Source organism: the organism of the source record quoted next, unplaced genomic scaffold, assembly GCF_019419815.1.
Source record: "Pyrus x bretschneideri cultivar Hongxiangsu unplaced genomic scaffold, Pyrus_bretschneideri_v1 Contig2, whole genome shotgun sequence".
NCBI lineage: Eukaryota > Viridiplantae > Streptophyta > Magnoliopsida > Rosales > Rosaceae > Pyrus > Pyrus x bretschneideri.
In genome coordinates, this window is record NW_025999501.1 from 4,648,529 (window position 1) to 4,665,183 (window position 16,655).

Consider the following 16,655-nt stretch of genomic DNA (forward strand, 5'->3'; position numbering starts at 1 on the left):
AAATACCAACTTAGTCTCTAATCCCGCAGAAAAACTGGACAGCCATGTTATGAGTACCAAAACCCCATTTTTTAGAGCTCCGATCAAAACACTTCCTTCACAAAAGTTGTTCCTTATCATCTCCTCTATAACATATCCAAAAACCACAGCAATTCAATCTATGTGCTGACTTGTACCCCAGTTTGAACGGCTGATGTTCGGTTGAGCTAGCCTTCTCTGCCAACCTCTTTGCATGGCCAACATCTGCAGTTTCTTTCTCTCCCTTTCATGGAAGTTTTTTAGCAATCTGACTCCTATTACATATGTAGAATTTCATCTATATTAAAGAAAAGGAAGGGGAAGTGGTTAAGGAAGGAAGAGAGCAAGAGGGAGGAAATGAAATTGAAAAAAAAAAAAAAAAAAAGAGGAAATGGTAACATATTGCTTATTATTTACATTAAAGATTATTATTTTGTTAATATTATGATTATATTACTCTTGTTACTAATCAATTTGATTTATGTTGAAGCTTGCAGGTTTGTTAGATAACATGTGAGTATTGATATCTATATGAACATGACATATACATAAACATTCATGCAAAGAAAAGAGTTGTGTTGTGTCAAGTGCTCACTTGTGTAAGTGTTTGAGTTGTGGAGATATTCAAGGGCAGGAGAATGCCTTGAATATAAATAATGAAATCTTGTATATGTCAGTCATCGGGGGAATGGCTTGAATATACAATTGGGCGTCAGGGGAAGTGCCTGTATAATAAAGTGGAAACTAAGAGTTTAATTAAAAAAATTGGGTTTAAGGGATGAACGGGAGTTAACTCATATTATAACGTACTCGGAGCCAAGTGGCATAAGCATGATATGGGACGTGCAGGATTGGGTGCCTTAGGTATATGTTGACGGGATTAGAAGGGAGTGAGTACATTCATGCATCTCATTGCATACATTTTATGTATTTTCAAGAGCTACTCATTTCAATTATTATTTTTGTTGGTACTTTTGTTATGAATTAATTTTGTGCACTATAGTTGTTCCGTTGCATATTCGAAAGATTTTATATGTTGTACGGTGAAATCCTTGTAATTTAATTTTATTTTCCCCCATATATTGGTTGTAGAATTTATTTCTATAGCTAAGATATGACTCACACCCTAGCTCATGGATAGTCTTTATTCGCGGGTCGGGGCGTGACAGGTACCCCACACGCCGCTGCACGCACCCTGACATGCTGTCATGGGGCGACGACCTGGACTGCCACTCGCCACCACGCATCGAGTTGGGTCGCCGGAAAGTTGGCCAAAAAAGTCGCCACAGTACCTCCGGTGGATGCGCGTGTACTCCACACGCCGAGTTGGATCACCGGAAAGTTGGTCGGAAAAGTCACCAGCGCCGTCGTGGATGGCGGCGAAGCACAATACCTCTGGTGGAGGCGCATGTGCTCTACACGCCAGCTAAGACATGCTCCTACGCGTAGGTCCACACGCCAATTGGGTTCTGGGTTTGGGGCCGGTTCAGTTTGAGTTTGGGTTTAGGCTTAGTGGGTTTGTGTTTGGGCTAGGTAGCCTAACCCAAAGGAATCTGGGTTGGGCCACAAGGTTGGGCCGGGTTTCAACTTGGGTTTAGATATGGGTTTAAGGGTTATTGGGTTGGGTCGACCCGGTTTCAGGCCAAGGGTTGGCTGGTTTTTGGGCAAGGTTTCAAACGCTCATAACTACTTCGATACTTAACCAAATCGAGTGATTCAAAAATGAAAGTTGTAGCACTCAACGAGATGAAGAGAATAATGCCTTGCACGATGACTAACTCGCTGTGGTTTGGCCGAAAAATGTCTCGAAAGTGGCGGTGCTTGCCAGAAAACAGGGAAAAGTTACTCCGAGCTATTTTCTGCGTTTAACACGTATGTACAACTTAAAACAAACTTTGATCTAACCTTAAAACATACCCTAAAGGTTTCTAGAAGCTTACCTAAGTAAAAAAATCCTCAAAAGCCACAGGAGTTCACCGGGGGGAGTGTGCACTGTGAATGTCATGGTGGAGTTCCACGTTTGGTCTGGGGTTCAAGATCCAACGTCCAGGTGGTGGTGGTTTGGGGTTGTTGTGGTTATGTTTGTGAGACTCAGAGAAGAGAAGGAAAGCTTGCAAAGAGAGAGCTCGGGGAAGTGTTTGAAAGAATAAGAGATAGTGATGAGGAGAGAGAAATATATATATATATATATATATATAATGAATTAAGAAAATCTAGAAAGGTAGGGGGAAATCCGGATAAGGACAGGGATAAAGAGACAATAATCCTCGTATGGGTCCCACGGTTCACAATATAAGAACGCTAAAAACGAAACACGAAATACTCGAAAAACATTCGACATTTCGTAACGTAAATTCTTTGTTATAACTCTGATTTCCAATCCATTCGCGACGATGAGTACAATAGAAATAACTTAATAAGATTAGAACTACGCATTTCAACGAGGCGGTCAAAGAAAGTCAACTTAAGGGTAAAACGGTAATTTCATAAGTCTGGTAATATGAAAATACACAAATTAAGGACAGGGTTTCACAATTACAGTCAATATTCTTTTAGGGACTTGAATATTCCTTTACCGTCACTAAACCTAAAAAGTGGTGGTGGGAGTCCTTAAGAATTCCCATTGGAGATGTTCTAAGGTAGAAATTATAGTTATACAATGTTTCTCATGATGTTCCTATATATCCAAAAAATAAAAATAAAAAGAATTCTAAAAAATTGTTCTTTTCCATTGGTCTTAGAATTCCAGACAACTATTTTCATAAATTCCAAAGTGGCCTCCATAGTTTTGTTCAAAGGTTAACTCAATTATGAATTATCTTATGTTTGAGTGAAGGAGTTGCAAGTATTGTTTAGTGGTTTGGATGGGATTGGATTTTAGAGATTGGATTGGGCAGGCATGAATTAACAAGGCTATGAATTTCTGTAACAGCCTGTCCCTAATTTTATGGTTTTTATAATTTTAAATGCGTAATTTTACCAAAGTGCCATTCAAGGCCAAAATCGTTGACCTTTGTTAACCATCATGTCATGACACATAGGACTCATTTCCTTAGCTTACCTTTATTGTACTCGTCGCCATGAATGCATGGGCGCAAACAGAATTGAAATCGGAGTTCAAGTGAAGATTTTACGGAATTCGGAACGTCGAGGGCAATTTGATAATTTTACGTTTCGCCGTTTCTTGCCTGGTGATCCAGTAGGGCCCACCCCTGCTTGCCTTGTCTCCCTACTCTCTCCCTTTTCTTTTCCCTTTTTCTTTTCCCGTGAACATTCTCACTTTCCCTCACCTCTCTTCCGTTGACCCTTCCACTCTCAAATCTCCATCTCTTCTCCTCCATGGGCAGCTGACAACCACCACCAACATTGGTAGCAATTGCAGCCATCCATCCCAGGCATTGCCATTGTGCTTGTGTTTCTTCGGCTAGTTCCCGCCATCTTCGATGAAGGTAAACTCTTTAAAACCCCTTAGATCATGTTTTAGTATTAGATTAGGGTAGTTTTAAGTGTTGACCACATGTGGATGCAGGGAAGACCTAAAGGAAGGCACTGTTCATTTTCTAGAAAACCCAAACCGTGGCTGTATGGCCATTTTCCAGTTAATTTTTCGACGAGCTCCTACCTTCGTTGAGTCTCAAAAGGGTATATATCTCTTCCCAACATTTCTAAATTTACATAGGATCTTGAATCACTCGATTTGGAGTTGTATCGAGCTCGGAATGAGTTTTGGAAGTTAGGGGAAAAATCTAGAAAAACTGCTAGAATCCCGAGGAAGGCGAGTATGCCTGTGCTCGTAGTGCATGGGGGGCTGTTGTGCTTAGCGTGTGGAGCACATGTGCCTCTACCGGAGGTACTGTACTCTACTGCCGTTTTGGCGTTTTTCCAACCAACTTTCCTGTGACCCAACTTGGTGTGCCCCCATAGGGGAACTTGAGGTCCCTACTTAGGTTTTTCAACATTCCGAATCTGAATCCATCGTCCGTTTTCTCAAATTCTATCATTTTAGTAAAGTTTTTACAATTGGTCCCTTTATGTGCTTAGGTGCTTTTGTTAGTGGCGACCACATCCTATCTAGTTTGCACGGCTCTTCAACGACGGAGTATTTGTGAGTGGACCCTTTCTCCAATTGCATGATTTTTATTAAAATACTAGGCTTGCATCCACGGAAAGCATGATTTCATGATTATATGTTTTACGCATTAGTTATGATTTATCGAACTTACATTTTATAAAAGGTTTACGAACTACTGCTTTTATGCCCTATGAGATATTATGGATTTACGAGTATGATTTAATGATTTCATGTTATTGATTTATGATGATGCATGAGATAGAAAGTTTCTATGGTTTCGAAATATGATTTATGTTTTTTGTGCTTACTTAGTGGGTAATCATATAGCAAATACACACAACACGAGTATGTATTTGTCTATGGCCATAGGACACAATTGATGAGTAGTGATATATTTTATGACATACTCCCAGCTTCACTAGCAACGGCTAGTGTCAGTGTGTTATGTATATTTCTTCTTTGGCGTAACCCAGAGTTGTACAACTTCACCTTCGGGTGATAAGACCTACCATATTTCTTCACTGGCGTAACCTAGTGTCGTACAGCTTCACCCTTGGGTGATGGATATACCTTCGGGTGATTATGATACCCCTAGTTAAGCACACTATTTTATGAATTTGCCTTCGGGCAACTATGTTACCGTTACTGAGCACTGTTTTATATATATACATGTTTTACGAAGGTTTTTTATGGCATGTTAGAATTTTTAGAAAAACCTATTATCAAAACAAGGGGTTAGTATGTTCAAAAGAAAAATGATTTTACTTAGTTTTATTATTATAAACTTTGGTCTACTCACCTTTTGTTTTGCACCCCCTTCAAGACTTAGAATTGAGGCATACAATCCCAATGTTGCGGCACTCCCATTTCGGTATCCTCGAGTCCTCTCGGTGTAAGACCCATTTCTTTGTAATCATACATTTTTATAAGATTTCTTCTATAGTATTCCTGATTGGTTGTATGCACTGAATACATTCCACATTAGCATATTCTATTATAATTAAATTTACATTTATTTACATTCGTTTTTTATTCATACCTTGCATTCATGTTAAAATGGCTTCGTCACCCTCGGGTGTCGCTCAGCACATGCCCATCCTGGTGTTTAGAGGATGCTGGGATCGGAGTGTGTCAATTTCAGTCCATTATTTGGTGTAACACTATACTAGATGGGATTGGAATGGACTTAAATGCAGCTAATTAACAGCTGAATCTTCTTTTCCTCAATTATCTTCAATTTTCTTTGTAAATAATTAGTTTATCATGATCAAAAGGGGAAATCCATATAAAAAACAAGAATATTACAATATTCACCAATAATTAACAAATTTAATACCTCAAACAAGCATATTTTAGGCTAACTGTAGACCAAATTTTCGGTTAGTATCCTAGATTCAGAAAAATAAAAGAACCCATGTTTCAAATTCGAAGAGAGGAGGGTAATGAGGGAATTACCTTGAACAAAGAAGAGGTGATTGAAAAAAAATATGCTGAAAAGAGAAAATCTGATGATAAAATCGGCGAAAGGGAGCTGCAAAGAGCTCCCGAACAAGAAAGAAGCTCGACTGGCTTTGTAACCCACCTCAAGCAAGAGGTTATGAATCTTGTCCTTTATCAGACTCACATGCCGGATCCAAATCTAGTCAATCTTACATTTTAGTGCATCAAATATGAGCTACGTTACAAGTCCAATTTAAAAAAATAATAATAATAAAATAAAAGGTTAAATATGTGACTTTCCCTATAGCGATTGTTGGGGTTGTGAACCTAATTCAATTGGAAGACGAGCTCTATTATGCCGCCATCGCCTAAAGATTGTTTTTGGAGCATGTTGATTAGAGATTGATTAATGTCGATAAGAAATTAAATCAGATAACAAGTATCACAATTCACAAATCAAAAATGAAATAAAATTTTCATTACAAATTATATTGTATATATAAATCTTGAAATCTAAACTATTGCACCTCACAATATAACAAAAAATAAAAAAAAATCTAGAGGGCTATGGCCATTTAGGAGGCCAAAATTGCCCCTAGCCATGTCATGGTTTGTGCAACTAGTAAACGACCATGCCGTTCTACTGGACGGGATTGTAAAAATTAGACAACTATAGGATTCAAAATGTAAAAATGAACTTTAGTTTATAAGTGACATCAATGGAAATTCAACCAAATATTAAGGACCATTTAATAATTTTAAGTTCATCCTTTTCAGTGGCACACATGGGAGAGCGGGCATGTAGGTTTTGCCCACGCGGGGTCAAATAAAAGCTTTTGCGTTCTCTGTCCCGTGACGATGACATCATCTGCCACATCAAACACCGTGGTCGTTCACATTGAATTTGACCGAGGGAGATTTCCACCCGACGTCGTAAATGTCAAAACTGCCCTCCAACCTGCTCCTTTTAAATCCAGCCAAATTCAACACGCATTCTATCCGTCCTCCCACACTACCGGAGCTGCCAAGAAGAACAACAAAAGCCTCGTCGACCGGTCGGAATATTCTTCTTCTCCTTATTATCTCCGAAAAACAGCAGAAAACATGGGGAGCCAAGGAAGCGGAGAAGGCGGCGGGTGTTCGAGGAAGCCCAGGTTTCTGTGCCTCCATGGGTTCCGAACGAGCGGGGAAATAATGAGGAAGCAAGTGGGCAAGTGGCCGGAATCGGTGCTCGAGAAGCTCGACATGGTTTATCTCGATGGGCCCTTTCCGGCCCAAGGTAAATCCGACGTCGACGGCATTTTCGATCCTCCTTATTACGAGTGGTTCCAATTCAACCAGGTAAAAAACAAAAAATCAAATCCCAGATTCTTGTTCTGCCTTTTTTTTTTCTTTTAATCTTTTTGTGGAATATAATTTTTTTTTTTTTTTTTTACAGGAATTTTCAGCGTACACGAACTTTGATAAGTGTCTGGAATACATAGAAGATTACATGATTAAACAGGGACCGTTCGATGGCCTTGTTGGTTTTTCCCAGGTATTTATTAACGCTTTTAAGCACTTGAGCTATAAGTCGGTTATAATTTACAGTAATGTATTAAGTAGGTATTGATGAATCAATGCAGGGAGCAATACTGTCGGCGGGGCTGCCGGGGCTGCAAGCGAAGGTAGATAGAAAAGAAGCAAATAATTCAAGTTTTTAATATAATTTAAAGAAATGAAAGGTGACGAGGGAATTGTGGCGGTGTCGTTTTGGTTTGGTTGCAGGGTGTGGCATTGACTAAAGCTCCCAAAATTAAATTCCTGATAATAATCGGAGGCGCGAAATTTAACTCACCGGCAGTGGCTGAGGATGCTTATTCGTCTCCCATTCAGTGCCCGTCCCTTCACTTCTTAGGTATATTTCGTTCCATTTATTTGCTCAATTTTCGAAGCACAAATAACTTTTGTTAGGTACAAAATCAATCAAGGTTCAAAGTCGCTCGAATTTATTGGTTTGATGGGTTTTATATTGTAGGACCTGTTTTAATTAATTATCTAGAATCGGTTAGGCGTGTGGACTCGGATTTTATTAATTTGTCAATTCTTATATTTTATAGGACTTATTTCAATTAACGGTTCAAAATCGTTGGCTTCTGCATACGGTTTTAATTAGTTGGTTGGCTGGGTGTGAGTGTGACACATTTCCTTACCCAACAATTAGCAGGAGTAACATATTATTGCAAAACCTGGCCAAATTTGTAATGTTATTAAATGAATTTAATTAGTTGGTTGGTCGCATTTTCCGTTTCCATTGTTTCCCTTCATTTATGGGTTATACATCGTGGACGGTCTATCCTCCACTTAATATCTAAAATCATCTACGGCCTTAAGGTGTTCGTCTGTGGATTATTTACGAGTGTGTTATATGTGTTGCAGGGGAGATGGATTTCTTGAAGCCGTACGGGCTTCAACTGTTGGAACACTGTGTAGATGCTTCGGTGATTCATCATCCAAAAGGCCACACTGTTCCGAGACTTGACGAAAAGGGTTTGGATACGATGATGAACTTCATCGACAAGATTCAGAACATATTGGCGGAGAAAGACTCTTAATCTTTGCAGCAAAACAAAGTCCTACGTATTTTTGTGGATATTATATATTGATTTTAAGCCAAATTAGTTTCTACGTAGAATGTTGTTATAATTTTTTTGGAAGTGTATCATTGGAGTATCCCCATTTACAATTTATCTCAAATGACCCAATATATTATAATATGTCATGTTTTGACTCTAAAATTACACAACTATAACTAAGAACTCAATATTCAAGCCACGAACGCTAAAAGAAACACTATAATTTCATAATTACAAACTTTTCAATAATACAGTATAATTGCTTAGCCACAAATAATTGAAATCCAACTGACATAAAAGATTACGTTCACAAGAACTAAAAGGCACCGTAGGAAAAATCCCATCACTCTGATGATCTCGCAATCGTTGACAAAAAGCATGAAATGTCGAACTTACTATTTATAAGTCCTTTAAAATTACAACATTCAAGGATTCGAGTTTGAGCAACCACTAGGAGGAAAGAAGAGGGATTGTCGCTGATCCAAGGGGCAAAAGCAAGGGTTTGTTTAAGATATTAGGTTATTTCCGTTAACTATGTGTCATTTCAGAGATGTTGTGCCCCTAAAACCCGACACTCGCACGCACACTCTCTCCTCTCACCAGCAAGAGCTTGAAGAAGAAGTGGTTGAAGTTCTGCCAAGAAAACAAGCTTTGCTCGCAGGCGCGGTCGCGGTTGCAGTCCAATGTTGTCATTGGCACGCAAAACCAGAATAATGACACGTGTCATCTTCCTAACCCAATTTGGGTTAGTTACCCAATCACTCACTTCCAATCCCATTTCGAACGCTTCCACCTCTTTCTACAACCCTCTCTCCAATGTCTCCGTAAGCTTCTTACTTCTCTGTCTGTCCCTCTGTCTCTCTCTCTCTCTCTCTCTCTAGAACCAACAATTCAGTAAATTTATATCTGTATCGTTAAATTTCCAGGCCTTTCTTCAACCAGTGCTGAGCCCTGCAATTCATGCGTTTTGTTCGAACCCCAGCAGCGCAGCGGGAGTTGGGTCTGTAGGCGCAGTACCCAGCATGCAGAATCCGGAGGATATATCCTACCTGACGCAGCGTGAAGCTGCTGAGATCGATGAGATCCTCATGGGTCCTCTCGGCTTCAGCGTCGACCAGTTAATGGTCAGTCACTCTCCCTTTTCCTTTTTAAAGTAATTTTTGTATGATGGGTTGGGTTCATAGTCATTTACTGACAATCCCAATTCTGGGTTTTTGTTAATTTTGTAGGAATTGGCTGGTTTGAGCGTGGCCACTTCCATTGCAGAGGTAAAGCTTTTCACTTTCCTAGCAGTTTTCAATGTATTTTGTGATTAATTGAATGTGAACTCATTGTTTTCGGATATTCGTATGCCTCTTGTTTTTGGGCTTTCTGCACTATTTTGATTGTTCGTATTGTTGTTGATGATCATGCCCATTTACCCAGCCGAACTGTAATCGTTAATTTACTTATTTACTTTCTGTTGAGAGATGCAATGTAGATTATTTCATCCGGGTATTCTGCAACGCTACTAGGTGCAAAAAAATGTTCATTTAGGAGTGACTGAGGAACTGCATTTGGGTTATATGGTGCTTCATATTTGTTTCTTAATATATTTGGCAGGTCTATAAACCAAGTGAGTATAATCGAGTCCTTGTGATTTGTGGCCCTGGAAACAACGGTGGTGATGGTCTCGTGGCTGCTCGTCACCTGTATCACTTTGGTTATAAGCTGTCTGTTTGTTATCCAAAGCGTACTGCTAAGCCTCTTTATGCTGGTCTTGTTACGCAAGTATGGAATACAACTCAAAGTTAAAAACTCTTGAATGTGGGGTTATATTATAGATACATGTATATATGGGGGCTGTTGGATTTGTCTCATAATGATTATTTTGCAGCTGGAATCACTGTCAGTCCCCTTCATCTCAGTAGAAGATCTGCCGTTGGACTTGTCAAAGGACTTTGACATTATTGTAGATGCAATGTTCGGTTTCTCATTCCATGGTAATTACTACTTTTTTATTTTAGGCAAATTGACGTTTCTCTATGTAGTGAGGATGCCAATACAATTTTGTTGACACAATCACTCTGATTCTCCTTCAATTGTTGTCCAAGTATAAGAACTGACATGATAAGTCGGAAATACTTTACATCCTTAACATTCTAAACATATGAACAGTGGAACCTAAGATTACATTGCCCTGCTCTCTGGCAAGATAATGTCTGGGTTGTTATTTCTATCCTAAATTGTCATAGAAAATACCAAATTTGCTCAACTACATAGGAACCTAAGATTAAATCTGACTGCTCAATTTTCTCAGATGAGCCATAGTCCTTCGACAAAATCTCAACTCAACAAATGATTTATCAGTCTTCGCTCCTTTTTATTTATGCAGGACCCTGACATCTAACCACTCAATAATTATCATCCTGATTAGAGATTCTTAACTTGTTGATGATTGTGGTTTATTTTTGGTTGGGTTATATGATATCTCTAACTGCAATACTTTGTAATACTTCAGGTTCCCCAAGGCCTCCCTTTGATAACCTGATCCAAAAGCTTGTTTGTGTAAATAAATATGATCAAACTCGCGAAAAGTCTTCTGTTATTGTCTCCGTAGACATTCCATCTGGGTGGCATGTTGAAGGAGGTGGTGGTGTCGAAGGCATTAAGCCTGACATGTTGGTATGTTGTAGTAGCTCTCAACCTAATCTTGGCTACAAATGATTGTACTTTGCGATTTGTCTTTAAAATTTATATCTATTTATATGTACATGTGTATTTCTTTATATACAATAAGCCATCCTGTTGATGCAAACTTGCTACTTTCCAGGTTTCTCTGACTGCTCCAAAGTTGTGTGCAAAGAAATTTTTTGGTCCACACCATTTTCTGGGTGGTAGATTTGTCCCACCATCTATTGCCGATAAATATAAGCTTCGCCTTCCACCATATCCAGGCACTTCTATGTGTGTCCGTATTGGAAGGCCCCCACAAGTTGATATATCAGCTCTAAGAGAGAACTATATTTCTCCTGAGTTTCTTGAGGAACAGGTGGAGGCTGACCCCTTTGATCAGGTACAGGTTCAGCGTCTTAAGTCTAGCTGGTTTCAATTATGTCAGATTTAGTTGCAAAAGGTGCCCCTCATTTTTACAGTAAGCCCTTAATTATTTTACAGTTCCGCAAATGGTTCGACGATGTAGTGGCTGCTGGATTGAGGGAACCAAATGCTATGGCATTGTCAACGGCTACCAAGAATGGAAAAATGTAATATCTGTTTCCTATGTTACTATGTCTCTTCTATCAATAGTAACTTATGTTTCATATATGCTTACATGTTATACATGGCTATTTTATTGCTTTCACCATAGTCCCTAAAGTTTTGTTCTCTGCATTTTTTGTTTTGGATATTAAAATGATTTTTCTCATGCATGTATTATAACCTGTTATAGTTAACATAAATTAGTTTCTGCTACAGCTCATCACGAATGGTATTGCTCAAAGGATTTGATAAGAACGGTTTTGTCTGGTTAGTATCCATCTGTTATTATTGAGGCTGTACATATATCAACAAGGCAGATTATGTTATTAATGAAAATGCTTATAATATTCTTAATTCAATGGTATTAATTTGTGCAGGTACACGAACTATGAAAGTCGAAAGGCACATGAATTGTCTGAAAATCCTCGTGCATCTCTTCTTTTCTACTGGGATGGCCTGAATCGGCAGGTAAACTGTGTTTTTCACTTTGTGGCTAATGCTTTTAGAATACGGAGCCTATAGTGCTTGTATGCATAGGTCAACCTACTTTTGTTTTGGCCTTACATTGGTTTGTACTTTCTAGCTTTCTACTAAATATTTTAGCTATTGACATAAAAAAAAAAAAAAAAAAAAAAAACTGGATGAGGATTGCTGTTTTGATGATCTGCATGTATGAAGATTGTCTCATAACACCATCTTTGGCTTACAGGTGAGAGTGGAAGGGTCTGTGCAGAAAGTTTCTGATGAGGAATCTGATCAATACTTCCATAGCCGTCCTCGAGGCAGTCAGATTGGAGCAATAGTTAGCAAGCAGGTTTGTCTCACTCGATCTTCTCTTATATTAATGAATTCACTACTCTTGATAGGACACGTTCTTTCTCGATTGCCGCATAACTTTTATATAGATTTTTCAGGCTCGCAAAATTTCCTCGAGAATCAGCGGCAAGTTATATGTGATAAAGTTTTAATTGATAATATGGGAAGTAATTTCCTCGCACCTATTATCTACCCCTACATACCCTGTATATTTCTGGCCCTTGGATTGAAAAAATTAAGGGAGAGTCAAGGGACATAAATAATTAGGAAGATAGCCCCTATCGTAAATAAGTTAGGAATTAAACCATTGTGGTGAGAACTGTTAGGAATTGAGCCCCAAATTAAAATTTTTGTTAAGTCGTCGTCGATATGCTCCCCAGTGAGTCTCACGTACAAGGCTAAATTAGTCACTTTCCATCTGTTAACCCATTCCACCTCTTTCTGTTTCACATTGGCAAAACGGAGAACTCTCATTTTGCCTCCACTGCTAACCCACATCTCACAGACTTGCAGGCATGTAAAACGATTTTGGCTGCAAATTTTGTCTCTCTGCTGCTGCTCTCTTCATGTTTCTTTGATTCCCTTTTGGGTAGGAGAAATTTGAGTTCAAAACCAAAACATAATTAGGTGGCAATTCTTCCAACTGAATTCATTAAAACCCAAAACAAAGAAAGAAAAAAACCCAATTCATCAAATGATCCAAACAATTCAAATTGTAACACAGGTGTGCAGAAGGAGAAAAAGGGGTGTAAGGAAATAATTTTCCAACATTATTTAAATAAGGGAGTAAGTAACTTCTTTCACCGAGACTCTTCTGTAAGTTTCTTCATTTTTTGTTTTCCATTTTCCAATATAAATTTACCTTACATTATCAAACCAAATTAGTGTAATTGCATGGCCAGTGGTAGATTCGTTGTTTGGTGGAATTTTAAACCTATCAGCAAGACTATGTACTGGTTTGGTACTGAGATGCTTTTATAAAAAGTGGGTATCAAAAAAAAGCTGAGCTCAAAACGGTGTTTAATAAACACTTAAAAACAGCTTATTTTCACAGTTTTGGGTGAAAAAAAACTGAAAACGTGAAGCAGCAAAAATGAGCTTATTCTCACAACACAGCAAAAGCAATTTTTTTTCAAAGCACAGCAATACCAAACCAACTCTATATTATAAAATTACTTGAAAAGTAGAAAAGATTATTCAATTTATGGGAAGTAAAAGGTGAAAGATTTACAGTTTGATTATTGTTCGTACTATTATTCCATTTTCTCTCCCTATTTTACTGATACTATTAATTTTCTGTAAGGAATATAAACAATTGGTATATTCTTATTCCAGAGCACTGTTGTTCCCGGAAGGCATGTTCTGTATGACCAATACAAAGAACTAGAAGAAAAATTCTCTGATGGGTAAGTAATACAGATATCTAATAGCTTTATGTAATTTTCAGTTATAATTGTGCTTGCTCCAGTCCCCTATCACCATCTTATGTGCCGGATGGATCATAGGTGCTGCTGTTTGCAATAAGTTTAGATTCCTGTCCGAACAACCTAAAAATAGATTGGAAACTAATTTGCATTCTATGTATGTACTCTGAAATTAGATTCCACTTGTTTTTTCTTGGTGCAGAAGTTTAATTCCAAAACCTAAAAACTGGGGAGGATACAGACTTAAGCCAGAGCTGTTTGAGTTTTGGCAAGGCCAAAAATCTCGTTTGCATGACAGGTGGTTTCTATGCACTTTATGATGGCTCGTTCTTTTTCCATTTCTTTTGCTTGAGTGTCGAAAGATAGCCTGTAACAAATGCATGGAGCAGTTATGGGCTGACAAAGGAATTACAAAAAGAATTTGTCTTAGCTCTGTTTTAAATAATGATGTGATGGAACAAGAGTTAACTATATTGATGTGCTACTGAAAGGAACAGAACGTAGCTCAAATTTTTCATGTTTTTTCTTCTTGATAGGCTGCGATATTCTCCTGAAGAGATCAATGGACAACAAGTGTGGAAAATTGAGCGGTTGGCGCCATGACAACTACTGTCATCATCTTCATTGTGAAGTTCCATCATTCAGGGTATTGTATATTACATAATTACTACCCCTGTTAGTTTATTATTGTTCTCCTTATATTAGAAACCAACATGAACGCTTGAATATATTAAACATGAAACTTGGGTTGGAGAATTGTTTGCCAACGGAGTATAGCTTGTCAGTTGTCACTTGCAATGCAAAATCCATATGCAATTGAATATTTTTGGATTGTTATACCATGATTTAGCATAGTGCTTCCCTTGATAGTGAAATAGATTTGTTACGGGGTCAGTATCGAAATTGGTGTCAAAATCTTTGAGATTATGTCATTGCTTTGGCAGCCATTTAGTGTCAAAACGGCCACCCAATTGCAAACTTTCTTTGTAACAATGAATATGATTGGAAGAAACAGCTCAGTTTATGTTCTTCAGATAATCCCTAAATCTTCCAGTCCTAGCTAAAGTTCATGTTTCCTCTTGATAGTACATGTAAACTTTGGATCAGTTTAAGCCGTAGCTCAACTTTTTGTTCCTTTTACATGAAAATTAAAGGGGCGATCCTGCACTTGAATGCAGGAACGGTATCCGAATGCTTGGTGGAACCTTTTTTTTTTTCCATATAAAGGAGGCCAAAGGGGAAAGAAGAGATTCGAACTTAAGTATAGGGTAAATTGTCACTGTCATCGGAGTTACTGGAACTGTGAGCTCTCGCGCAAGTTGGTGGACTACGTCCACCATGTCTTATGTAGCAATTCTAGGATAAGGCAAGCATGGGCGGCGACAGAAACTGTGAGAGAGTTTCAACTTTTCTGTTGTCTCCTCACAAAAGTTTGTCGAGGCTTATATGTGGTGGCCATCATTGGACACGGCCACCCTTCATGCGGGCTTGGCCGCATTTCTGTGGTAGGAGTTCGAAGTGTGACAGTTTGTCGCATGCAAAGATAGAAATTGCTTTTGTTAGTGGATCAAAAAGTTGTACTGTTTTCATAATTGGCGAACAAATATTTTGCCCTTGATATCTACAAGTACACAGTGGTTAAATTGGAGTCTTAATCTTTCTAGCTTCAGTTTGCACGTTGGAACTGCATAATTAATACAATTGTTGCAAGCGGTCGATAGCCCTGTTGGTTAGGACCTTCCTCTTCAACCTACCGCTTCTCAGGCTCAATCTAGCCGTCTCATCTTAATGTAGTTTAGAATCAGAATATCACCATTATTAAAACAAAGTTCTTTTTGCTCCTCAGAAATTTTAAAACCCTTCTTAAAATCCTGAACTTTTTATTTGTTTTATGTTTGTTTAACGCATGCTTCTTCTCAATTATTTAACTTACTCTTGCTTTTCAAAAGTTGGAGACTTATTTGGCAGAAACTTTTATGGGTACATGAATGTAACATGAAATAGTGGACAATGAATTATTGAGACATTTCCAAGCGTAAACACTTTAAAAATGCTTTAAAGCTTCCTGCCTTTAATTTGTAGGCCTTTTCTTCATTATATTCCTTAGATTTTAGGGTGGTAGTAGTAGTAGTAGTGTGATCATTATTCATGACCAAATTGGGATCCACCGTGAAAAAAATTCAAAAAAGAAACTCCAAACTCAAATTTCTTTTCAAGGTTCTTTTGACCAGCTGAAAAAACTGAAGCCTGACGCTTCTTTATCTTTCAAATGCCAATTTGATGGAAGGTGACCACCCCACTCACCATTTCTTTTCTAATATGTACCGGCGTAGAGTATGCACTAGCATACTATTTGTTAGATCCAACTATCCATTGTTCTTGTGCACGTTATAGACCGAAGCAAAATAGGATTTTTCGCTGTCGTGTATATACATTCAACTAATCCAAAACTAACTGTTCAAGGGTGATGTTATCCACGCTTTTATATTTCACACATCCTTTGTTAAATTATGTCATTTGATCTTTTTTAATTCGTTCGATCTCACGATCAGAATTTGAGAGGAATTTTTGTAGAATGTAAAAGGAGGTGTGAATATCACCGCTCATATCAAAGGAGATTATGACTCTAGTGACAATTTGCCCTTAGTCCAACCCAAAAACAAAAAAGAGACTATGCTGCAACCGGTTGTATACACAAGAGGATATATCTCGGAGATAAAAGGTTTATCGTTCAAGTGGCATGTTACACATCGCCAAAATATGAGAAAGATCCCAAAGAAGTAGAGGTAGGGAAATATTTAAAAAGCATTCTAGAGGAGAAATGATTAGAAGATTCCCTCCCTCTCTTTCAAATCATGCATCTAAAAAGGCCTGGGCCTCATCTAATATATTCCACAAGTTGGCAAATCTATCTCGTCAAACTCATCGAACCGCCCTTTGAAAAGTTTGATTAAGGCTACAAGATGGACCTATTTGAAGACCATTTGACCCCACGAGAACGTCACTGTTAATGATCCCATGGGCAAGAGA

At 38.3% G+C, this 16,655-nt stretch overlaps 2 protein-coding genes across 3 annotated transcripts; both read left to right on the forward strand.

Moving 5' to 3' along the window:
* Positions 1-6,322: 6,322 nt before the first annotated feature.
* Positions 6,323-8,284, forward strand: LOC103962630 (dihydrofolate reductase). Its single transcript, XM_009375374.3, has 5 exons — positions 6,323-6,871; positions 6,969-7,067; positions 7,156-7,197; positions 7,298-7,427; positions 7,949-8,284. The coding sequence occupies exons 1-5, from the start codon at positions 6,389-6,391 to the stop codon at positions 8,122-8,124; spliced, it is 930 nt and encodes a 309-aa protein (XP_009373649.2). The 5' UTR covers positions 6,323-6,388; the 3' UTR covers positions 8,125-8,284.
* A 327-nt stretch (positions 8,285-8,611) lies between these two features.
* Positions 8,612-14,462, forward strand: LOC103962639 (pyridoxine/pyridoxamine 5'-phosphate oxidase 1, chloroplastic). Of its 2 annotated transcripts, XM_009375385.3 has the most exons (14): positions 8,616-8,969; positions 9,072-9,269; positions 9,375-9,413; positions 9,748-9,915; positions 10,022-10,127; positions 10,646-10,809; positions 10,958-11,200; positions 11,302-11,390; positions 11,602-11,652; positions 11,763-11,853; positions 12,095-12,199; positions 13,537-13,607; positions 13,828-13,923; positions 14,162-14,462. In XM_009375385.3, exons 1-14 carry the CDS (start codon positions 8,829-8,831, stop codon positions 14,226-14,228), a joined length of 1,629 nt encoding a protein of 542 aa, XP_009373660.3. In that variant the 5' UTR covers positions 8,616-8,828; the 3' UTR covers positions 14,229-14,462. The 2 variants fall into 2 exon arrangements, with proteins under 2 accessions (XP_048439088.1, XP_009373660.3); XM_048583131.1 differs by lacking the exon at positions 9,748-9,915 and having other exon boundaries at positions 8,612-8,969.
* Positions 14,463-16,655: the final 2,193 nt, after the last annotated feature.